The sequence below is a fragment of the Hemicordylus capensis genome, chromosome 1, assembly GCF_027244095.1.
Source record: "Hemicordylus capensis ecotype Gifberg chromosome 1, rHemCap1.1.pri, whole genome shotgun sequence".
NCBI lineage: Eukaryota > Metazoa > Chordata > Lepidosauria > Squamata > Cordylidae > Hemicordylus > Hemicordylus capensis.
Window position 1 is genome coordinate 133,672,605 of NC_069657.1, and position 25,921 is coordinate 133,698,525.

The following is a 25,921-nucleotide window of genomic DNA, read 5'->3' on the forward strand; positions in this document are numbered from 1 at the left end:
TGGGGAGGCTCTTATTTCACCAGGGAACACATTCCAAAGCCTCGGGGCAGCAACGGAGAAGGCCCGTCCCTGAGTAGCCACCAGACGAGCCGGTGGCAAATGCAGACAGACCTCTCCAGATGATCTCAATGGGCGGTGGGGTTCATGACAAAGAAGACGTTCTCTTAAATACCCAGGGCCAAGCTGTTTAGGGCTTTATAGGTTATGACCAACACCTTGTATTTTGCCCGGAAACATATCGGCAGCCAGTGTAACTCCTTCAATACGGGAGTAATACGGTCTCTCCTAGATGACCCAGAGACCAGCCTGGCTGCTGCATTCTGAACCAACTGTGGTTTCCGGATCACATACAAGGGCAGCCCCACATAGAGCGCATTGAAGTAATCCAGTCACTGTTGCAGAATAAAAAACTTTACTTCACACATAAGCATACACTTATTTTAATTAAGTTTGCAGAGTTTTTTGGGAAGATGTGATGGGGAAACATATTGTGGGAGATTTGGTTAATATTCCATCTCAGGTGATGGAATAGGACTGACCTTACGGAAAAAGGGTGTTGATGCCTGACCAATCTCCACAAAGGCACTTGCATTTATGTGAATGAAGTCACGGTGACACTTTATTTTTTTGATTTGTTGTAGGTGATTCCAACCCCAAAGAATTAAGAAGATTGTTTCTGTCGGCTGGTGAGGATAGGTATTTCACATAGTTATTTTAACTCATGTTTTCCTGTGTTTTGTCAAGTATCTCTGTCAGAGTTCTCTGCTAACTCACTTTTGTAGTATACAAGATGTGCCCTGAGAACTTGTTTAAACAATCGTTGATTTAGCTTTCTTAGATTTGGTTTTCTCAGGGTTGTTAGCATGAAATAATAATCCCACCATCCGTACAAAGAAGTGGTGCTTGATGTCTGAAGGGAAATTCTGGGAGCCAAGCTTGCTGGGAAGCTGTGAAATGTGTGCTGGAAGACCTGTTCCTTAGTCCTGAGCAGTTTTCCCCCTAACAGGGATTCCCAGTTGTTGACTACAACTCCCAGAATCCCTAGCTGCAGTGCCATTTGCTTGTGGATAATGGGAGTTGTAGTCAACAACACCTGGTAATCCTTGTTAGAGGGAACACGTCCTGAGTATTTTGCAGGACTGGCCTTGCCTTGAGGCAGGGTGAGGTGGCCCTCTCAGGCGGCAGAGTTTAGAGTACTATGAAACGGAAGCAAGTTGTCAATATCTTAGCTTATTATTATAGTTTTGCCTCTGTTGGAGGGAGAGGGACACAATTAGAGCTTTCTCCCTCAGACACCAAAATGTTTTGGGCCACATAATCAGGTCCTTTACTGATTTTACCGCGAGTAAATTCCATCACACTCTGTGGGACCTAACTTCTGAAAAAACATGCTTGGGATCATGCTGTAAGTCAGATATATTCTGAAGCAATAAGAAGGTTGGAGCATGAAGCTTCAGTTGTTTCTCCTGCAATAACTGTAATGTAAACACCATCCCTTTTGTCCAAAGCAAATCTGTCTCTTAGCACTCTTCTTTCACAAGGTATTGTAAGGTAGGAGTAATCATTGTAACATTTTATTTTCTTATCTGAAACTAAGGTGCTCTTCTGGTGTTTGCATCCACATGGGTACATTCATTCTCTTTTCCCCTTCTCCAGTAACACTCTGAGTGCATGCTGGGGCCTTGAAAACTTAAGCCACCATGTTTAATACATTCATCAGTCTATGCCCATCAGATTGGGGAGGTCCCACACAGCATTGATCACCACTCTCTTTGCCAATATATGGGCAGTGATGTCACCCCAAGGAAATGGATAAGAATGCACTGGGATTTCCTGATGCAGCCTTTACCTGTTTGGCATTAGGGATGTGTACAGAATGGCGAATTAGCGGTTCAAAGCCAGCGGGGGAGCGACTTTAAGGGTGGGGGAGTGTGCACTCACCCCTCCCGCTGCTTTCCCTCTGCCGGCGCTCCTTCCTGGTAAAAATCTTCGGGGCAGCAGCGTACCTCCCTGCCACCCCTGCCCCATCCTTAGCCGGAAGTGGCCGGAAGTACAAGCTGCGCGTGCTCCCATTGTGTGTGTGTGGGCGCACACATACAACAGGCGCACGCACACCCAGTACTTCTGGCCAAGGATAGGGAAGGGCCAGCAGGGAGGTATGCTGCCACCCCGAAGGTTTTTACCAGGAAGGAGGGCCGGCGGGGCGAAAGTGGCAGGAGGGTTGAGTGCACACTCCCCCACCCTTAAAGTTGCACCCCCGTCACCTCCAAACCGGCCCCAGAGTTTGAACCTGTTCAGAAGCCCGTAAGAAGGCCTCTGAACAGGTTCATGCACATCCCTATTAGGCATAGCCGTGGAAACACAGAACCTCCACCATTGTCCAGAAAGCCTGATCTCATCTTGAGCTCTGCCTGGGTAGGTCAAGGGAAGGCCAAGATGCCATGAGATAGTTCACAGCATCTCACATCTGTATGAGGAGTGCTTATCCATTGTCCTGGGAACTGATTGAGAATGTGTTGTGAAGTTTTGAATGCAACAGTAAATTGTGCCTCCACATTTAATCCAGAAAAAAGAAACCCAAGTATCAAAAGTTTGGAAGTCTCTACTCAAGTTTGCCCATTAATAGTACAATAAAGGCTGACAATGTTACATGCAGGATTCAAGTCTGCCCTTAATTTGTGCTCCCCAAATCAGTTTGATGTTGCTGTGTTGATTCATTACTAGATCCAACCTCCTGCCGCCCCCCATTAACTCTTTTAAGGAAATGAGTTCAGTTAATATATTTCGCAGATTAGTGAGGTTTACCCAAGATAGACTGTTTTATCAAGGCAATAATACAATTTGTTATGGGATGGCTAACAAAGTTTATAAGTTTATATACAGTTCAGTTGCACCCATGCCTCTGTTAACCACTACTGCACGCATTCCCCACATAAGAATGAGAAGAGTATGTTATCCTTTTGAGATATTATACTGGTACAGTAGTGCCAGTTTAGTTAAGATAAAGACTTGTTTGTTCCAGGGTTACAAGATCACCATTAACAACCAGACTGGTGCAAGAGGGGAGAAAGTTGAGAGAGAATGCCTGAGAATGGCAAGGATGATCTTGGTTTTTGTTGGTTATCCTCTGAATATTCCAGACATGGAACCAAGATGCTGTTGAGCGTGTTGAGCTTACCTCTTCTTAAATACATACTACTGCTCCTTTGTTGCTTGTCCTCATAATTCAGTTAGCAAAGTTTGGATCTCTGGAGGGATGGCAATGAGTTGCTCTTTAATTTTGCTCAGTGGTGGTATTTTTCCAGGATGGCCATCTTTTTTTCTTCTTTCCCCTTGTGGGATCAACTGTTTAGTATTTGGAACTTCTTTGTACTATCTATATTTCTTTTTTCCTCTTATTGTATCTTTAAAGCAAATACAACTGATATTTAAATATATATTGCTCAACAGATAATGGAACTTCTAGCCCATAAATTTGGAGAAAGTGGAATTCAGAAGAAATCATACTGTAATTGTTGATCTCATAACTTGAGTCTAGAATTCTGATCTGATGATCAATTGTGTTTGTGAAACTCAGCAAGAATGTTGGAGGAAAGAGGTTTATAGTATCCTGACAGCTTTGCTGCTTCTGTTTCTATCTTCTAAGCTTTACCGTGACACCTGAAGGGTGCAAAGTTTTCCTGTCCTGTGGTGTCCGGTTTTGCTTCCCCCGGGGTGCTGCCACTTCTTCAGTAACTATCCGCTTCCAAAAATGCTCCCCTGATCCCCAGTGGGTGAAGCTGAGACACCATGACATCTTGCTAAGTGAAGTCCTGGAACTGAAGCCTCATGGGATTGAATTCCAGGAGGTAAGATTGATTATGAGTAGTAAAGGAGTTCAGACTGAAACTGTGCTTATTCATATAAAACCTGCAACTCCTATGTTAGCATGTTGTGTTTATTTGCATGGTAAGTGCCTTAAGCATTGCTTATGGAAAGACATGATGCAAATATTTAAAATAGCATGAAAAACTGGTCAACTGAAGAGGCGGCTGCTGATTAGCTGCACACTAAATGTGATTGCAACTCAGCTGCATTCAAATATCAGTTTGTAGTTGAGGCTAATACTGAAGTAGTGTGACCTAATTTTACCCATGTTTCATTCGGATTGATCCTTTGTACCTGTTTGTAATGTCAGAGATTGGCTCTGGATTATGTGAAGTAATAGAGGGGAGAGTGCTTTTGTGCATGTGCAGAGTTCCCCTCTATTTTCACACACTTTGAAGCATCCTGCTTGTGTGATATGTGGAGGCTGTGAGAACAGGGTAAGGAATTTTCAGTTCAGAGGATGTGGCTCAGAAAGACATGAAACCAGGCCTTTTCTGGTTTTATTTTCTATATAGAAATGCACCAATTAGGTGCACACACAAACTATTTGCAAACAAAGAAATATTATAAACAGTTGCCTTGTAGCTCAGAATATTCCAATAAGCTACTAAATGTTTGTTGATTTAGATTTATTCCTTGCCTTATCTCCAAAGGCTCAGGGGGTATAACAAGCTAATGGTATGAAAAATGAATTGCACAGAATAAAGTTTCACTCTGTTAAAGTCTCTGCCTGCCAGTTTTAAAGCTTGCCCCTTGAAAGCCAGCCATAGACTGATAGCATGACTCCTATATACTTGTATATACGTTTCACAGCTTGTGCTAATCTCAAAATTACTGTTGGAGTCAGCCTTGGAAGATCTGTGCAGGAAGAACCTGTGGATGGAAGCACACATCCACACCCTTCATGGGATGAACCTAGCACATCTGTGGAATCCCTTAGTTCTCTAATTAAGGGATGAACTGCAGCACTTTTTCAGTCCTGATGGTCCAATATGCAAACTTCCATACACCACTTCAATAATCTGTCATTTCCGGTTGCCTCTTGGAATCAAGCCTTTTGGCAGCCTTTTCTTACTTCCCAGATCTTCCCCAGCTGCACTCTGGCTTTGAGAAGCCAGGGTAGGGTAGCCTTCTTTGCTGTAGACTTGTGGAAACAATCTACTCTATTTCATCTGCTAGGAGGTGCAGATATGTTTGCCCTTTGTCTCCCCTCGGACCCTTCGAGAGCGCGAGGTCATAATTCGAACTTCTAGTGGGGAGACATGGAGTGACCTAAGAACCAGAGTGGAGTGGAAAGGGAAGCAAAAGGTAAGCGTGACATAAAACTGAGCAATTATCTTGCTTTTTCAGTGAGTTCTTCATTGCATCAAATGAATGCCACTTGGATGGCCTGCCATGAACTTGAAGGGAGTAGGTACCTGTCTTGAAACAAAGCACTGTGCTTCTGTTTTCCTTTCTCTGTTGAGGAAGGATGGGCTTTTGTTACAGCCTGTGGGATTATGACTGAATGCCTCTTAAGTCAGAATCCCTCCTATACATAACAATACCACAGCACCGAGGAGCTCCCTTACTATGTACAAAACCCTCACCCAGGATTAGGTCGTCTACGAATGACTTGGTACCAGATTCCCCACAAATGTGCGGTGCACTACGGGTGAGAGGTGGCCCCCTTCCGACCGCACTCCACTCCCAAGGTGGACGGCCCTCTGCACCGGGCCGGGTGGCCCAGCTATCCAAGGCCAACCAAGGCTCCACGGCACTGCAGAATCATAACATTTGAGGGGGGATTTTGATTTAGAAGCATTCAGTCATAATCCCACAGATGGTAGCTTCACCCCATTGGCTCCTCAGCCAAGCACATATACCAAATGTCTGAACCTGTGGTTCCTCTCGTACTGAGCAGGATTACTACTGCAGCAACACCTCATCAGTAGGGTAAAACTAACCTTTCTCATGATGGTCTAAACCCAGCTAATAATCCCAAAGCTACCATCTTTGGGATTATGATTTAACACCTCCAAGTCAGAATCCCCCCTACCCCAAATGTAATAATACCACAGTGACCAAGTACAAAGTGTTGTCATTCAAAACACTCTGTACTTGGAAGCATGTTTTAATATCCAGTTCCTAAGCATATTATTTGTAAGTCCTACACTTGAAGTGTGAATTATGCATGGGCTGGGTGGCTTTCATAGCAGATAGGTTGTATACTTTTGTTGGCATGCATGTTCTTTGTGCTGTCCAGGAGATGATTCTTCAAGAAAAGTTTAGTATCTTATATCTCTTTCCTGAAGAATTGGAAATATTGCAGTCCTTGTGGATGCATAACCCAAGTACATGTGGGTGAAAGGGAAATACTAGCAGAGTAACCTGCAGATACATCAGTTTCACAAAAATCTGAAGGAAAAAACCCTAAGGGCCCAACCCGCCCCCTCCCCCCAACAACTGCCTCAATATAACTCAATAGAGTGGGATGTTTGCCGATTCAGAGGGCAGTAAACAGACAAGTAGGTGGGCGGAGCTCAGTGGCAAGGAGTGCGGGAAAGAGGACTTGAACAAAAACTGGGAAACTTCTCAGTTTACAGAATACTCCCTCAAGACAGTCACAACTGCTTCTGTTTCTGCGGGGGTAAAGATGCCTAAAACTTTCACCATGCTCATGCACAGGGATACACTGCAACATTTTGTTGTAGGTCCATACTTGTGTCTGTATATTTGTGAAATGCATGGTCCAGTTCAAACATCACAGTAAACCATACTTTAGCACTGCGTGAATGAGACTAAGAAAGTTGTGGGCTCATGTGCTCCCCTCTCCTCTCTTGTGTGCAAGAATTGTGAAGAACTAGCCACAGTTTCTCATTATGTACAAACTGGGGAACTGCAGTTTAATGTTAAAACTGACTTGGCTATTGAACTAGAATGTATTGCAAGTGTTGTTGCATGTTAACAGTGAGTGTGTGTTTGTGTGTTCTTCCACACCTTCTACTAGAAGCGTTTGGCATGCTGCAGTGTCCCTCACTTCTCCTGGTTCTTGGTTGTCTCACGCCTTGTGGAGAACGAATGCAGAGTCCCTCAGGAAGGGGTGTTGCTTTTTTCAACTGTTGATCCCAACATCAAAGTGACTTTTCCTCCTGGTGTGACTTTGGAGACGAGGACAGTGAAGCTCCAGGTAGGAGATGAGTTTGAAAAACAAACACAAGCCTCCACCCAAGAAACCTAGTGTGCCAGCAAATAATGTCCTAGTATTGGAAGCTTAGCAATAAAGTCTGTGTAGGACATGAGTGCTGGAAAGTTATGAACTCAAGACCTACCCTAACAAACAGTCTTGCCCTAGCATGTAATTTGTGCAATCATGACTCAAGGTCCTTCAGTCCTTGTCTTAATGACTCTGCAGTATTGGCTCTTAAAACTCCATTAATAGTGCTCCGTACCAGCACGTAGCTCTGTTTAGGAATGTGGGGTCAAGAGTTCAGGGATCATTTTCAATATGTGCAGAATTTCACATCAAATATCCCTTTTAAAATAATTTTTGTTACATTGACATATTAACACTTCATATAACAAATATATAGGAGAGGTACATCATATCGGGCAGCAGTGATTTAGGAAGATGCTGAAAGGCTTCATCTCATACTGTGCAGGAGATGGCAATGGAAAACCCCTCCTGTATTCTACCAAAGACAACCACAGGGCTCTTTGGTCGCTAGGAGTCAACACCAACTCGACGGCACACTTTACCTTTACATCTGAATTAATATAACACTAGCCGACCCCACACAGAGCATCTGTGCATTCTTTGGGGACGGCAGTTACCTCCCCCCCCCAGTCTCTGCTTCCGGGCCCAGCCACCTTTCCTCCCCACTGCCACTTCTGCCCCCTGCCACTTTCTTCCCCCCCCCCCTGGGCCTTGCCTCCGCGGCCGGGTTGGGCCCGCCACCTCTGGCCTCCATGGCTGGGCCGCCGCCACGGCAACCAATCCTCCTGGGTGTGCCTCAGCCAATCAGGTGTGTCCGCCACCCAGCCAATCAGCTGGGTTCTGGGACACACATTCCAAGGTACACCCAGAGAATTAATATAATAGATTATTTGCAATTAAGATCCAAAGTTGAATAAATGCATAGAAAAAGGGATGAATCCATACAGGAGGTCATAATTCAAATATAGATTAAGATCACATCAAACATTTTTACTGGGTGCCAAATTTGGTCACTGCAGAATTCTTAAATGATAAGGTTCTAGCCCTTAGGTTTGCAGAGGTAAGTTTGATAGGCTAACCAGTAGTAGCTGTAAGAGGCTCTCGTGTCCAGGGGTTAGAACTTCTGTGTGTCTTGCATGCTGCAAACCCCTTTCACAGGATTTTCAATGCTTCCCCTTACTAAATATCTACATTGCTCATAGCTTATCTGTCCTGTGCTTGTTATATGTCTCCTTGTCAAAGCATTCCTCAAAAGTCTGAGCATCAGGTTCAAAATAATGCATGCAAAAACAACCTTGCATATAGTTAATGACTGTACAGTTTATTCTGAGTGCAGAATTTGTGTTCAAAATGAGTGGCATTTTTAAAAAACTTAACCCACCCACCCCCCTAACATTCAGTTTGCATAAGCTAATGTAATAGAACGACCTGTGGGTGGTCTGGAAGTGAAATGCCACCGCTCCGTGCCATCTTACTTTACAACCTAGAAAGAGAATCATGACAATCCTACCCAGCAAATGAGGTTTCTGGGCTAATGCTCGCCCTTCTGCGTGCTTCCCCCACATTTATAGAGAGATAGATTTTATTACATTCTCAGGCCACCATAAACCTTTCCCACATTGGAGATTTTCTGCTGAAACCAACAGATGGTGTCAGTGATATTTGTGCAGGCTGATCCACATCACTTGTCAGACCAGAAGATTGCTAAGATTAGTCACTATTTGAGCTTAAGCTGGACTTGAGAACTAAAAGGCCAGCACTTCTGAATCAAACGGATCCCTTTATAGATCTGATTCTTGAAGCCTAAAACTGGGTCCCAAAGAGCTTTCCTAGTTTTTCAGTGCTGACTGTAGTCCTTTGCATCACATCAGATCTCTCCCTGGTGCATTCCCTGACTTTGAGGAGCAGCTTTTAAGGACATAGATGGCTAGTGTGGGGTGCGGGTAGAGCATGAAAGTGTGGAAACCAACACACTACCCTTCTGGATCACACCCTCTTTTGTTTTTAAATGTGCAGGTGCTGCCTGTGTCAGTAGATGAGCTACAGGAGATCACAAATGATCCTGAGACCATTGCCAGCCCCCTCCTCTGCCTCTCTCAGAATTACACTGAGGACTTCCTTCAGCCTGTTAAAATTCAGCTGCCGCTGCCTCCGGGCATCACAGGTTAGTTTGCTTCAAAGAAGTGTCTTTCGATAGAACTGTAGCACTTCCTGAGACAGAATTTTTCTCCTGAATTTCATGTATCAGTTAAACATAGCAACACATCAGTTCAATAAGTTGCATTCTTGAGTCACACGGTTAATCTTCATTGAAGGAAACTCAGTTAAAGTTAAGTATTGTTCAAGGATAGGGCAGTGTAGTTGCAAACTGCAAATCATGCCATATTGGCATCTGATCAAACTGCTCCAGTCCTTTCAGAATTTCATATATCCCATTGACAATAAACCAAGAGCAAACCACCCATCTTGAGGTATGCAATGATGAACTGAAAAGAGAAGCTGCCTTGAGGCTTATAGGTGATAACCTCTTTTCATTTGTTTTGAGGTCAAACATTGGATCGCTCCAAGGTGCATCTCCTGCATAGTGACTGCAATGCCCAAAACTGGAATGACATCACAGATCAGGTGGTGCTGCAGTTCACCCACCTCTATGCTTTGTTTGAAGTCACCCACTTCTCTTGGTAAGTTGACCTGATAGTCTGATCTGACCTGAAGTGACTGTTCCTTCTCTATGGCCTCGTTGATACATCTGCTGGGCCAGCACTCTTATTTGCTTGGTGAAGGGCAATGCCACACGTCTCCCCTCAACCAAACATACAATGTAACATGGGAGGTGCAGATGCCTGTATGAGGCCCAATCCATACAATTCCTCCTCCTCAAAGCAAGGTGGGAATGAGGGTAAAGAAAGATAGCAATATGGTATTCTTTGTGCCAATTGATCCTCCATTGCTGCTCCTCTACCACACATGGAGGACCTCCAGCCTGGCAAGCATATGAACTAGGCCTAAGATTACACATCTGATTGTGGTTCCTGCAGTGCGTTTCTGGAACACAGCCCAACACGTAATGTTTGTGTCTGTCTATACCAGAGCTGCACAACTTAGGCCCTCCAGCTGTTATTAGACTACAGCTCCCATCATCCCTGACTACTGGCCACTGTTCCTGGGTATGATGGAAGTTGTAGTCCAAAAACAGCTGAAGGGCCAAAGTTGTGCAGCCAGCTGTAGTTACCAACCGTGGTCCCCGGATGTTGTTCAAGTACATCATCCCCAGCCACAGTGGCTGAAAGCTCTGGTCTAGAATATTTAGAGAACACATTGCTTGCATGTACCAGCTCTACTGGGCAACAACGTGTAGCATACAGTTTCTCTTTTCGCTTTACAGTTGATTCACCCGAATAAACTGGTCCATGGAAAATGTGGGTTGATCATACATGGGCTGGTTAGTGTTCATAGTGAAGTGGTGGTTGTACACTTGCTTCTCAGCAAGCATAGCTGGCAGCCTAGCCCAAATTTACCATGTTTTTGTCTCAGTCCAACTTTGACAGCTTTACAAGGGGTGTAGTAAATTATTGGGCTTGTGCTCTGAGCTGTGCTCATGGGAAAGCAATCGCACAATTCTGAAATCATGAAAACAAATCAACACAGAAAGGATAAACTCACATTCTCATCACACCATTTTGGTTCTGTGACTTGGCTTTTGGTCTTTGTAGGTGTGGGTGTGGTGAATACTAATTAGCATTGTGTTGCCTTGCGGAAGGATCATTCTCTATTTGTATGAATGGGATTCCTTTTTCCTGGATCAGTGAGACCTTTTGTTGATCTCTGCTCATACTTTAAATAGTTGATTGTACAGATTGGAATGGTTCCAGTCAGCACTCTGCTTCTTCAAAACTCATTTTTAATTTGAACATAAAAGAACAGACATCTTGTACTCACACCCCTCGTATTAGCAGATGTGTGCTCTCAGAAGTGAGGAGGCTGGGTTAATTAAAATCCCTTCACAAACTCCCACTCTTTCCCAGGTACTGGCTGTGGTGCACCACCAAGGCCTATATTGGTGGTATTGCCAAAGAAGTCTACAAAAAACTGCGCATGTACCAAGTGAACTTTATAGCTCTTCAGAGGAAGAAAGACCCTGAACAAGTTTTGCTACAGTGTGTCCCAAAGCACAAGGTTAGTGGCTAGTTCTGTTTATGTAAGTCTGAATACACACACAGTGTAGTAAATACAGCTTGAGTTCTACAAGTGCAGATGTATTCCTGGCTACCACCAGAAATCCTGTTCTAGTGGCAGAGAGGAACAGGCCTGCACATGATTGTGATTGTGATCCAACAATCCACACATGGGTTTGGTGACTGAGAAGATGGCTGTGGATTATATGTGCACCTTGGTGAGTCACAGGTTCTGGAGGTTTGGAATAGAAACAGTAAATACTAAAGGTAAAGTGTGCTGTCAAGTTGATTTCAACTCCTGGTGCCCACAGAGCCCTGTGGTTTTATTTTGGTAGAATACAGGAGGGGGTTACCATTGTCTTCTTCCACGCAGTATGAGCTGATGTCTTTCAGCATCTTCCTATATTGCTGCTGCCCAATATAGTACCAGTGGGGATTTGAACCATCAGCCTTCTGCTTCTTAGTCAAGCATTTCCCTGCTGCACCATTAGGTGGCAGTGAATACTAGTATATCTATATATTACTTGAAGAGGTCTTTCTGAATTTGGAGAGAGAGAGAACCAATTGGTTCTGAACCAAGCACATTATGTTGTTAGCAGAAGTGTGAGTAATATACATGGATGTGGGAGGGGGGGAGAAAAGGAAACACAGGCAGATGAAATCTTTGAATCGATGCATCTGTGTGTGAAAGAGAGAGGGAGAACAAGCACAGCTTAGGTTTCAGTTTGGTATTCTGTGAGACTCCCATAGTTTGAGCTACAGGATCTGGAACTGAGGAAAGTAGCATTTCTTAAGTATAAGTAGGGATTTCCTCCACTTGGAAACTTAAATCCTCTTGTTTTGGACCTGAAGAGTAATGAAGTGAATTGGCATTGTGAATTCACAAAGCCCACTTATCCCTTTTTAAACGTGTTGTAGGTTGATCCTGTTCTGAAAAAGCTCCAGGACAGATACCGAGGCCCTGAACCATCTGACATGGTAGAGATGTTTGAAGGGGAGCAGTTCTTTGCCGCCTTTGAACGAGGCATCAGCATTGATGCAGGTAAAGTGCAGTTAAGTCTGCTTAGATATACACCCTTGAACTCCAAACAGATCCAGCTCTTGCCCTCTGACCTCAGATCAGTTGGCCATAGAGATGCCTCTTCAAGGATTGGAAGAGCTCGTACAGTCACAAACGATATGGTGCTTTAATCTAAGACTGCATAGTCCCTCCAGGCCACTGCCTTATACCGAGTCAGGCACTTGGTCCATTTAGCTCAGCATTGTCTACACAGACTGGCAGTAGCTTCTCCAAGGTTGCAGGCAGGAGTCTCTCTCAGCCCCCTCTGGAGATGCTTCCAGGGAGGGAAATTGCAGCCTTCTGCATGCAAGTATGCAGGTGCTCTTCCCAGAGCAGCCCCACCCCTTAAGGGAAATATCTTACAGTGTTCACACATGCGGTCTCCCATTCAAATGCAAACCAGGATGGACCCTGGTTAGCAAAGGGGACAATTCATGCTTGCTACCATGAGACTAGCTCTCCTCCCTTCCCACGATGGAAGGGGATTGTGTGTGGGTTAAGGCTGTCCACACAGCATGAGGTTCTCTTGCATCAAACCATGGATATTATTTCAAAGAACGATTCCCTAGCCCTCAGTTTCAGCACTAAGTGGGAGAACCCAAAAATATTATCCCTTAGTATAATCCTTCCATATTTTCTAGTCGTCTTGTACCTACCTCTGGACTTATAAGAACAGTTTGCTTATTAGTAAAGTGAAAGAGATAATCCCACAACTGAGGTCAGGTGCTATGACATACAGAATGAAATCTCTCTTGCCTCCCCTCTGCCATTAGGGTACTGCATAACCCTAATGGCACAATCTATGTTATGCAGGATATGTTAGTATCCTGCATAACAGAGATTTAACCAGGCCTTCCTTGTAAGGGCCTCTTCTGTCTAGTTGAGTAGAAAAAAATCCACGACGAACATGAGTAGTTCAGAGTCAATAACAGTTGTTTGGGACTTGCTCACCACCAAGTGGCCATTTCTCTTTGCTTCCTGTCTGTGTTTCCCAAAGCCTTTGTGCTACTATAATACAGAAAGTAGAATCATTCTGAGAGATAGGGAGCCAGGGATGTCCAGGTCTTGCATTTGTACAGAGCAACAATGGTGGACACCTGGCAATGTGCATTGACCTGAAGACATGAAGCTGCACTATACTGAATCAGACCATTGGCCTATCTTGTTCAGTACTTCTTACTATGACCACTAGCAGCTCTCCAGGATCTTCGGCAGAGAGTGGTTTTCCTCAGCATTGCTGTTTGAAATGCTGAGAAAGGCCCAGTACCATATGCATGCAAAGCGGGTGTTCTCTGCCAATGAGCTCCTACCAGAATGGCTAAGGGGCGGCAAGAGCATCACCCACTTAAGGGCTGGAGATGGGAAGAGCGGAGGCTGCAATGGTCCATTTCCAAAGTCCTGTTTGGATAATGAAGTATAAAAGAGAGGGGTTTTTTCTCATTCCTAACCCACGTGCTCGGGTGTGCTCTTTACAGCATTATGGCTTAATGCAACCTGATATATTTATTGTCTTAACTCAGATCGTCCAGACTGCATTGATGGAAGGATTTCATTCAATTTTTTTTCTCGCTTGAAAAATGTGAAAGAAATCTATATCACTTCTGAAGTGGACAGAAAAAGCAATGCTGTGAAAGGGCAGGTACAGGAGTTTCTCTCTTTGTCCTCATCCAGTTTTGCCATGTTTACCCCGCCTCTCCACACACACCTTTCTTGATACATCTCTTATATTAGAAAATGTATACATTTCCTCATTGTGTTTTTGCCTAATCATGCACAAACTGATAAACAGAGCTGTTTATCTGTGATTCCCTGGGTACAATCCAAAAGAGAAGTGTGCTGAAATCTTATTGAAATCAATCTGAGTTAATCACAAACATTCCACTTATTACCCTGGGTTGTCCTTTTTGTGTATGTGAAATGTTTGTAGAATCTCAATTCAACATTCACTTCAACAACAACAACAACCTTACAGTTCTGGAGAGAAATATGAAAACATGTGGGCACTAAGAGCAAGAGACTTGTGTGTTCAAGGGGCACACCATTTTTCTCATGGCCTCAGTTCTGTTGTCTTACCACATATGCCAAATGCCTTCACTTGCTGAAACGCCTAATTGCTGCAAAAACTCACATATTGGGTCTAGAATAAACCATACAGTTAGTTAGAATTTGTCTTAGAAGGACTTTTAGACTAGCTGGCAGAATATTTATTTTGTATTAATGTATCTATTTCTAGGATACTAATACTAATAATACTAATAATACTATTAATACTAATTCTAGAACTATCTATTTCTAGCAAACTAAAATAACCATTTTAATGCATGGAGAGAATCTGGGCTCCCATGGTGTTCAAATGCATGGTTTTGGTGGAGCAGAGGAGGGTTGGCACATTATCTGTCAGCCCTAGCCATAGGATCCATGTCCTTACTAGTGGTGAGTGTGGTTTGATACCCCTAATTACCTTATTTCTGTATACCAGGAATGAGATGAAGTGCTAGAGCTTGTAATAAGCTATTGCATTTACTATGTAATAAGCCTCTGAGTGGACTACATCTGGGATGAATGGAGAGTTCTTGGCAGATAACAGGAAATGGATCCTTTTAGTCAAGACATGACTGTTGTAAACCTGTGCATACCTTGTGGTGGTCTCTTTGTGAAGGTTTCCTTCTACCGAGGGGCTGTTCCAGAGAACATTCCTGAAGAGGTTACCAAGAGGAGGAAAGGCCCCGATTCCCACTGGCTGGCTACCTTACCAATCAAACTGCCTGTAAGTTGCCAATTTTTCCCAAGGAGGGACTGAACATAAATTGGAGAGATCTCTTTAGGGTTAGTGCTGCCATCTTTCATCCTATCCATGTGCAGTATAACACCTGGGGCATGAATGGGAGCTTCCTCCCAGAGCAATATACATTCCATGTGTGGGCAGAGGGAGGGTGATCTCAATTGGGACCACTGCAGGAGCCAAGCATGAAAGCCTTCTCCTTCTGCTCTGAAGTCCTGATTCAACTGGGGGACCCTGCACCTGCTGTTTACATTTTAAAAAAATGTAACTGTAACATGTAGTTTGACCTTCAGGTGGAAAGAGAATTGGTCATTAGCTGTGCAGTTAATATTAGCCTTTCAGTGTTCGAAAGCTATGAAGATTTGCACTCTTATAACATGCCATGATTAACCGAAATCTTTTCCTCCTGTTTCACCAGAAACAAAAATCTCAGGGGAATGAGCATCCAGACATAAAAAATGGCTTCTCCCTCCCGCCTCTGAATTTGGGGAATGCAGAAACTGGCTACTTGACCCAGTCTAACCTACTTGGCATTGCTGGGCGTATTGGAGCTGACTGGCAAACTATTGGCTTAAATCTGGGATTGTCCTACCAACAGATACAGCAGATAAAATACAACAACCGGTGAGATGAGAAATCACATAATTTAATCTGGGGAATGTTTCCAAGAGCACCGAGTGTCCAGCTGCTGGTGTCTCGGTTCATTGTCTCTAATGCATTAGAAAGCTTTTCTTTGTTATGGGATAGTCACACCCTCCAGGATCCCTCTTCTGCACTATACAGTCCTAATGTCTTTAGAGGGGGTCTTAAGATATTATGCTAAATAATTCATATATGAGAAATCCCAATGTTTGTTTCCATAATATTGCATATAAAACAACTGTGCAAATTAGACACAATTACATATATCTGTTTGCCTCTTCTGTTTTTTTGCCTGCAGAAGTTAGAATCTCCTCTCCTGTCCTCAAATCTCTGTTTCAAAAATGAGAGATGAGACTTGAAGAATATTTGGGTAGTTATAAACAGCTCTATGGTGTTGGTGACTGAAGACAACAGGCTTAATCTCCTAACGAAGCAAACTGGTCACCTCAAGTGAAGGGTTTATCAGGAGCAGGAGGACCACGGCCCCCTCCTTTGCGCCTCACTGCTATCGCTCTGGCCCTCATCCTCTGCTGCGTGACTTGGAGCAGTGTGTGAAGAGTCATGCCATTCTTTCCCTCAGCATGCTGTATTTGGAAAGTGGGGTGAGGGTAGGATAAGAGTGGAAGAGAAAAGTGTGGAGGGACAGTGAGCGAGCACATCTCCCTGGTGGGGATTCCTCTCCTCCTCCACACTTCCTCTTCCACTCATTTGTTCTCCTTCTTTTCAAATGCAGCATGCTGAGGAGGAGAACAGAGCGCTTCTTGGCATGCTGCGCCAAGCTGGGTGGTAGCAAGCAAAGCCAGCATTTGGCACCCTGCCTCAGATGCCCCAAAGTCTGGCGCTGCTCTGGAATGGAATAGGGCGGGAGTGGAAACAATCACTAGAAATCCTCTGGATTCTAAGCATTTAAAGAACATGAGTGTTCATGCTTTCCCCCCTCTCCCACCCCCACCCAAATATGAGGGCTAGAACTTATTTGCTTTTAAAACAGGTTTCTTGACATTCTATGAGGCAGCAGAAAAAACCCAAACACACAAAGAGAAGGCCAACTGGAATAAAAAGGTCTTCAGCTTCCACCTGAAGCTGAGGAAGCTGCAAGCTGGAGGGCAGGGAGTTGCTGCTGTCATGATGCATTTTATTGTGTGCTTTTGTCTGTCTTCAAGTTTGTTGTAAGAGGCCTGGAGCATATAAAGAGGTGAGGTATAAATGTTTGAATTCAATTAGAGTTGCCCAGTGATGGGGATGCGATGCCCCTTTTCCTTTTCTTCTTCTTTTCAGGGAAGACCTGAACACTCAGATTCTGGATATGCTGTTCTCTTGGGCTCAACAAAATGAAAAGAATCCTGGTTGCATAGACAAACTGATCGACGCCATGAAGGAGAGTGACCGCCAAGACATAGCAGATGAGATTGAAGCCATTATTGCCTTGGGCAGGCAGAAATACAGGGAGTCCATCCGAAGAGTGGGTCTGGACCAGGAAAGTAGTGCTGAAGACTCCGCTATTGCCATGGTGTGACTGCTAGCAATACTTTTCCTCCTTGCCTTACCATGCAATGCCTTGGGCATGCTAACACTCCACAGAGGACAAGACACTGGGGTGTGTGTGTTACTGTCCACTGCAGGAACAGAGGCCATAGATAACATGCCTCGAGGTCTTTGTGCTGCATGCTTAATGCTTGAACTTTATGAAGCTGTCACGTGTCCTCACTTGGGGCTGCTGATTCCCAGTGCTCAGAATGACTTGTGTCTGTGAGTGTCAGTGGAGGCATTCTGAATCCTAAATGTTGCCACTTTGGTGGCTTTAATATATTTATTGAATTTCCTTAACTTACCCCTTAGGAAATCAAGTCATAAATAGCTGTGCTGGTCCACTAGGAAAAATCGAATAATACCTTTATTAGGCCCAGCCCACAGGACACGGTCTTGAGCAGCAAGCTTCCAAGTTCTCTTCACCAGACCTTTAGAAATAATCCACTTGTGATGCTGTCAGCTTCAGGAATGATGAAGGAATGGAGATGTTCTCTAGAGATGATGTGCTAAGATTAGTTTATCCCCACTCCCATGATACATGGGTTCAAGCTTCTTTGAATACTTGTCGAGGGACCCTGGGCTTTGGGGAGTAAGAAACAGGAAAGGTAGTGTGCATCTCTTATCTGCTACCACAGAGGTTTCCAACCTGTGCTACTCCAGATGTTGCTGAACTACAACTCTCATCATCTCCCACTACAATTTATTGGGAACCTCTGTGCTATCAGATCCTACACGTTAGAAGGGACTCCGCCTCTACTCCCACAATGAGCTTTGGAGAGAGGGCTGGGCACTTAGGTTCACCACAAGCCGAGCATGCCCTCTCTTAGCAGCAGCCAGCTTCTCCTGGTATCCTTTGGGGGTGATTGATAGTCTCCAGCCCTTCTTTGGAGAGCTTTGCTGCACAACTGCCCTTTTTTCTGTGCCAGTGGTGACTTCATAGTGAGCTTGTATGTAGCCCCTTGCCTGATCGCCTGAAGGGGAAATTTAACAGAAGTTGTGGTGGGAGGGTGTCTTAATTTTACTTTACTTTTGGACCAAAAATAACTGATGAATACATATAGGTTGGCTGTAAGTAAAGGTTTCTGTGGGCTAGTAACTTTGGCATGGACTTTATAGCTCCCTGGGAGTGTGTATCTTCCATTGCGGCCTGAATTCACACCAGCATCTGGACAGACTCCATTTGTTAGACTCATTTGGGCTACCTGAACCATACTGCAGTTTCAGAGGTGAACTGCATTCTGTGCTCTGTATTTTAAATTGTTGCATGAAGGCCCTCGTACACTTGCAAACCTCAGCTCCAGTTTTGTGAGGGAGATTTATGCAGCCATCTGTTTAACACTACAGAAAAGTCACTATTCTTCAGGTGTCAGCTGTGCTGGCACTGTTGGATAAGTGCTGTTTGCCCGGTACATTGATGGGGATCTGTGTCAGTAGCCTGAATGACCATTCTCCTCCCCTCAGAACTCTTGAAACACAGTCCGGAGCTGTGGCTTCACTCTTCCCACCAGCTTCTCGTGTTTTTTAGATGCTGTCATCTGCACTAAAGTAACCCAGATTCTTTGCCAGGAAAAGCTGAATTCAGCCACCTATAATGGATTACATAAATCTGAAGCATCTTTTGTATATACTTGTCTATTTTTGGCTAATTTATTCTGCTGTGATTCCTCGGGGGAAGCAATGCAGAGCACTGAAAGACTGGAAATGCTGCTCAGCCTCCCCTCTGTCTTCTGCGATTTCACCTTAAAAATAAAAAATGAACAGCAGTATTCTCAAACAGCCTTGAGGCTTGCTAGAGGCTCAGCACAAAATTAAACTGGAGGTTTCTTGGACCAATAACAATGAAACTCTGTGTGCATAAAATCCAAGGCAAATGGTCTCTGCCATCACCTTATTGTGGGAGGCCTTCGTAGAGTTGGTTCAAGATGCATGCTATTCTCGGCTTCACACAGTCATTGTCATCAAAATCTTTAATGCTGCTCTCTGGGATGGCTTTCCACTGCACTTTCCCTCCTTTTCCAGGGATTTCCCACTGCACTCTCCCTCCCAATGGTCTTGCTTCCCCAGTCACTTTACTTAGCCCTGCTTGGGCCCAACAGCTGGGAATCTTCTTCTTCCGAATGGCTGTAGCTCAGAGACAGAGTACATGCTTCACAAACAATGGCCTTGGGTTAAACTCCTGGTATCTCCAGGTAGGGATTCCGGGGCAGGTGGGGGTGGCGCTGCCTGAAATCCTAGAGAGCTGTCAGAGTGGACAGTACTGGTGGACCAGTGGATTGACTGCAGGGGATCCCAACCTTGGGTCCCCAACTGTTGTTGGACTACAACTCCCATCATCCCCAGTCACGATGGCCTGGATTGATGGGAGTGGTAGTCTCAACAGTTGGGGACTCAAGTCTGGAAATCCCTGGTGTAAGGAGGATATGGTATAAGGAGTTGCATGTGTTCTGTTGACTTAAAAGAAGGTATACACGTTTGTAGCGATTGGTGAAGATCATGTATTAGCCACACTGGCTGAGCAGCAGCTTTCTAAGCACTTTGTATCATGGCTGTCAGAACCAGGATGTTGTAAGACAGGAGTAGTCAAATGTTCCTGAGTGAACATCTTTGAACACACACTTGGCCCTCATCTTCTGCTCCTCCCTGTTGCCCTCAGCATGTCCTGTAAACCTAGAGTACTCCATGCACTGCGGGGGCTACAGATTGTTCCATTGCTCTGCTCCTACCTTCTCATCCCCCGTTTCCTCAGCTTCTGGTGCATATCTAGCATCCATCCACATATAAGAGCTACTTCGTTTTGTTCAGTTTAACTGATCTGGATTTGCACTTGAAATGCACAGGAGCTGCATGAAACGAAGAACTCATGTTGGCCATCATTGTTATTAAGCAGGAGAACCAATGACTTGGGTTCAAACTCCTACAAGCCATTCCTACACTCCGCTTTCAAGAGTGCAATTACTGTGCACATTCTGACGGCACTTAAGCACCCAGCTAACATCAGAATTCCCTAGAAATAACCTTAACAAGGGGAAGTCAGACACTTAAAATGGCATAGAGGTGCTTTTTGTGGATTTACTTCTCTTGATTTACTTTCTGTGGATTTACTTTCAGCACTTACGTAGTGTTAACCAGTGTTCTAACAGGGATTCCCAGATGTTGTTGACTACAACTCCCATAACCCCAAGCAAAAGCCATTGCAGCTGGGGATTCTGGGAGTTGTAGTCAACAACATCTGGGAATCCCTGTTAGAGGGAATACTGGCGTTAACCATTCTCCTGATGTTGATTTTATTTTATTTTTTTTATTTAACATATTTTTATACCACCCAAAACTCACATCTGAGAATGGCAGTTCTCATCTACTTGCCTTCTTATGTTTTGGTACTTTGTTACATGTTTGATAATGTACTTGGTGAGGAGGTACTTGGTGAGTACTTGGTCTACTACTTGGTGAGGAGGAGGAGTACCTGGTGAGGAGGAGGTGAGTACTTGGTGAGGAGGTACTCCCAGTATTTGGTTACATGCTTGATAATGGGAGGCACTGTTTTACAGTGGTTTCGCTCCTACCTCTCAGACAGATTCCAGATGGTGTTGATTGGAGACTGTTGCTCTTCAAAATCTGAGCTTAAGTATGGTGTCCCTCAAGGCTCCGTACTTTCTCTAATGCTTTTCAACATCTACATGAAACCGCTGGGAGAGATCATCAGGGGATTTGGAGCAGGATGTTATCAGTATGCTGATGGCACCCAGATCTACTTCTCCATGTCAGCTTCTTCAGGAGATAGCATATCTTCCCTGAATGCCTGCCTGGAGGCAGTAATGGGCTGGATGAGGGAGAATAAACGGAAGCTGAATCCAGATAAGACAGAGGTACTTATTGTGCGGGATCAGAACTCCAGAGACGATTTTGATCTTCCTGTTCTAGATGGGTTCACACTTCCCCAAAAGGAACAGGTCTGCAGTCTGGGAGTACTTCTGGATCCACACCTCTCCTTGGTTTCGGCTGATATATCAGCTGTGTCCGTTTCTCGAGATCAATGACCTCAAAACAGTGGTACATCTGTTGGCAACCTCCAGACTGGACTTCTGTAATGCGCTCCACGTGGGGCTGCCTTTGTACATAGTCCAGAAACTTCAGTTGGTTCAGATGCGGCAGCCAGGTTGGTCTTCGGGTCATCTCAGAGAGACCACATTACTCCCTTGCTGAGGGAGCTACACTGGCTGCCAGTTGGTTTCTGGGCAGAATACAAAGTGCTAGTTATAACTTATAAAGCCCTAAACGGCTTAGGCCCTGGGTATTTAAGAGAACGCCTTTTTTGTTATGTGCCCCACCGCTCATTGAGGTCACTTGAGGAGGTCCATCTCCAGTTACCGCCAGCTTGTCTGGTGGCCACACGGAGATGGGCCTTCTCAATTGCTGCCCCAAGATTGTGGAATGCGCTCCCTGCTTGGATGTAATCCTCCCCATCACTGACTATTTTTAAAAAACATCTGAAGACCCACCTCTTCACCCAAGCTTTTTCAGCTTTTTAAATTTGTAGTTTTAATTTTATACTTTTAACATTGTTAAACTGTTTTAACCTTTTATATTTGTTTTAATTGTTTTTATGTTGTTGTTAACCGCCCAGAGACGAAATTTTGGGTGGTATACAAGTTAGATAGATGGATAGATACAGATAGATAGAGTACTTGGTGAGGAGGTCCCAGGGCACAGTCTGGGGGCGCATGATGCAGTCACCATGCTGCTGAAGTTAAGCTGATGTAGGTCTGGGCAATGGCTGGAAACTATCTACGCCATTTGAGCTTCACCATAGAAGAAAAGTGGGGTAAATTTAATAATGTCATATATAAACACCAGTCAACAGTGTGTTTATTGGTCATGCTAGGCTTCCAATGTGATGTGCCTCCCTCTCCTGTAGGGGGCATGCACCCCCAGGGCAAGAGGTGGACAAGCCTGCTACTGAAGGAAGACGCTTATAGCAGTCAGGGAAGACTGAGGAAGACATTGGCCTCCGCAAAGCAGGGGTCATCCAGTGTCTGGGATGGCAAGGTTTCCCCTTCAATTCAGGGGTCATCCAAAGCAGGGGTCATCCAGTGTCTGGGATGGCAAGGTTTCCCCTTCAATTCAGTTGTGTCACTAGTTGCAAGATCTTTACGTTCTCCCACAGATGTCAGTAGAATGTCACATTCACTTTTATGTGAGAAAGAAAATATAGCCCATGACAGTGATGGACAGTTCAACAGCAATGGAAACAAAAGCTGAGAGTGCCTTGCATGCATGCTACATCACAGAAAGAGTTTAACATCTCCATAAAAAAGAATATGGATGAGGGGAAACTGAGGCATGTTGGAGGGCTACATATCAGTTTTGTTAGGTCACCCAATTAAAACGCTTTGACTCCAGTCCAAAGATAGTCCTGCTCAAGTCCTATTTAAACGAATAGAACTTAAGTTAGTCACATAAGTTAAGTTAGATGTTCTTCCTAAGTTGATAGAACTTAAGTTAGAACAAACATCTCATTTATTTCAATAGGAGTCAAATGCTACTAATGTTTTCTGGATTAGAGATGCTTATTGCTTGCCTTCCTTAGTGTAGTGGCCAAGGGCATAACAAGGTTGAAGCAGACGCTGGGACAAGAAGTGAAGATGAGCCTTTGCCTTCCTGCCGTGAACATAATCGGCATGCCCTTTCTCTCACTCCTGTGCATACAATATCACACACTTCCCACAGACGCAAACACTTTCTCTCTCACACACGCACGGGCACGCTTTTTCCTGGCTCAGAAACATTTTTAAACATATATACCTACCACAATTGCCTCGTATACTAAATATCTGTTCTTTGACATCTGTGGCTGCTTTTAAAAAACAACTAAAGGCCTCTTTATTTGTTCAGGTTTTTACCTTCTTAGGGGCTGCCAGGTCTCTCAGCTCTCCTACACCTTTATTGGGGGGGGGGGGTTGAGGGGAGGTGTTTTATGGATTTTATTGTTTAACTGATTTTAAGGTTTTAAATGTTATTTTTATGGTGTTTTGCTGTATATAACTTCTGTAAGTCTCCTTGGGATGTCTTATGAAAGGTGGTATAAGAATCGAACAAATAAATAAATATTCATACAACATCAACAGTCAGAGCAAAGAACGAGCTCCCGCCCTGCTGGTAAAGCCCCCCTCCCTCAGGGGCCCAGCGACACCCCCCACCTTGTTCAGTTATCGCTATGTCCCTGGCAGTGGATGATCTTGTCAATTTGATCTATTGAATGCCCGGGGAATTAATCTCTCTCTCATTTAAATTCTTGCTTGGATGACTGTTTTCCGCTTTTGCAAGTGCTGAGGAAAGTGGCTGTTATTTGTTCCTGCTTTGGAGAGGTTAAATTAGACGTAATGCCTTCATTTGTAGTAACAGGAAGTTCGTTCCTATTGAGTATTAAATTTTAAAATACATTTAAGAAGGATCTGCTGCATAGAGGATAATGACTTGCCCAAGGCTGTGCATATTCCATTTTTGCATCACAAAAGTGCAGAAAATTTGCATTGGGTACAGGTCAACGTTTTGAGAACTTCAGCTTTCATTTTAAAATATCCCAGAACCAAAAATTGCTAATAAAGGCTGGAACATATATTCTCTGCTTTGCTGGGGGGGGGGGGGATCAAAAATTTTCACCCCTCAAATTCTTTACCAAGGAAAGGTGAATTCCACTGATCTACATAAATTGTGCAAATATACCAACACTTGTTCATTTTGCATAATTTATTCTGCTTCTACCAGTCACAGAGATGGACAAAGAACTATGCAGTGTCATTCTTTTGCAGCTTCTGATATTTTACCGGGCATTGCAGAAAGTAGAAACATGCTGTGGTTGTGTGTATGTGTTGGGTTTGTTTTTTAAGTCAAAGGCTTTTTTTTTCAGAGTGCTGAACCAGCTTCTGCACTTGTAAGTTGCAGATAATCAAACTGCACAGTGCACAATGTCATGATTAATTCTCCTGCCAAAATGTTCAAATTTCGCAATGTTGCTTTTTAATTTAATGGTTTGAAGCTGACTGAGATGTATAGCTACCCTTTGGATAGGATGGGTTATACATTAACTTTGTCTAACTTTGAGAAAATACAGTTTATCTCTGTGTTTTGCACCTTCATCTTAGTGGGGGAAAGGGTCATGTGGGCCTAACCAAAATATAGTACCCTGGTAAACATGCTTTCCCATGTGCTTGGATCCGTTTAACACATGCACAGTATTGTGTCAATTATCAGCTGAAGTATCGGCTTTGGCTGATATGCCAACTGCACCCTTTCCTGGAAGAGTGTGACCTCAAGACAGTGGTGCACATGGTGGTCACCTCCAGGCTTGAATACTGCAATGCACTCTATGTGGGGCTGCCTTTGTATGTAGTCCAGAAACTGCAATTGATGCAGAATGCTGCTGCCAGGTTGGTCTCTGGGTTGCGCCAAATAAATCCTATCACTCCTGTTTTGAAAGAACTACACTGGCTGCCAGTAGGTGTCCAGGCAAAATACAAAGTACTGGTTATTACCTATAAAGCCCTTAACAGCTTGGGCCCAATGTATTTAAGAGAATGCCTTCTTCGTTATGAACCCTGCCGCCTACTGAGATCATCCAGGGAGGTTCATCTCAGGGGGCCGCCAGCTTGCCTGGTGACTGGCGACTCAAAGGAGAGCCTTCTCTGCAGTTGCCCCAGCTCCAGTAGCGGAGCCAGCCAAACATGTTCCACCACGCCCCTTTGCACTTGACGTCATGTGCAATGGGAGCTCCAGCGGCCCTTTTCATTGGTGGCCCGGGTTCTTTGACCCCAGTTGCACAATGGTGGCCCAGGGTTGTGGAACGCACTTCCTGCTTCGATTAGAGCTGCTCCATCCCTGGTGGCCTTTAGAAAACAACTGAAGACATATCTTTTTAGCCAAGCTTTTTAGTTGTTTTAGCTGATGTTTTAAGTTGAATTTTGATTGTTTTAAGTTTAATTTTTATATATTTGAAATGTGTTAAATGTTTTTGTTGTAAACCACCTAGAGACTTTGGTAGTAGGCTGTATATAAATGTGTTAAATAAAAATAAAATAGGTCATCTGCATTTGCCCTTACTAGCCATGTAAATGCAAGGAGAAATAGGCAGGGCTTGCTCTACAGCCTCACATGCAGTAGGTGGCAGCAGCAGCAGCAGCAGCAGCAGCACTGTTCCCGACTCCCCACATCTGCCAGGAAAATTTGAACCTGCCAAAGTCTAGCTTGTCCCTTGGCCAATACAACTCTTATCATCATGCAGTAAAGAAGTTAAAGCAATTTTCTTTTGCACAGAGATAAGACCAGAGTTGATTATATTACTACTTTCCTCTTATGTACAGGTTAAACTCGGCATGGATAACTGCTCTGAAGTTAACTGATTTCATTTGCTGTTGTGTAACAAAAACTGCCGCATGAATGGGAAAGAGGACTACTAGTTATCCCATTTGCTGCCATAACTGATAAAGCTGTGGAAGCAATATGCAAAACCATCATTGCAAAATCTAAAAACCAGTCAGAGTTTCTAGGCCACAGCCAAAAATGTTAAGAATGAATGGTGCTTAAAACACAATATAGTTGTCCTCTGCCAACTAGAACAAAGTCCTCTTCTCATGTGTGATCATTTTGCTCTTATCCTAATTAGATTTTAATGG

General features: G+C 44.1%; 1 protein-coding gene across 10 annotated transcripts in view; it reads left to right on the top strand.

Moving 5' to 3' along the window:
- Positions 1-19,026, top strand: part of PIDD1 (p53-induced death domain protein 1) — a 52,233-nt gene extending 33,207 nt beyond the window's left edge. For all 10 annotated transcript variants that reach the window (XM_053285574.1, XM_053285575.1, XM_053285576.1 and 7 more), the window contains 12 exons: positions 642-696; positions 3,647-3,848; positions 5,047-5,175; positions 6,857-7,036; positions 9,080-9,227; positions 9,609-9,744; positions 11,089-11,239; positions 12,157-12,280; positions 13,819-13,937; positions 14,958-15,065; positions 15,499-15,704; positions 17,001-19,026. In XM_053285574.1, coding sequence (XP_053141549.1) covers positions 642-696; positions 3,647-3,848; positions 5,047-5,175; positions 6,857-7,036; positions 9,080-9,227; positions 9,609-9,744; positions 11,089-11,239; positions 12,157-12,280; positions 13,819-13,937; positions 14,958-15,065; positions 15,499-15,704; positions 17,001-17,238 — 1,796 coding nt within the window. In that variant the 3' untranslated portion in view covers positions 17,239-19,026. The remainder of the gene's footprint in view (positions 1-641; positions 697-3,646; positions 3,849-5,046; positions 5,176-6,856; positions 7,037-9,079; positions 9,228-9,608; positions 9,745-11,088; positions 11,240-12,156; positions 12,281-13,818; positions 13,938-14,957; positions 15,066-15,498; positions 15,705-17,000) is intronic.
- Positions 19,027-25,921: the final 6,895 nt, after the last annotated feature.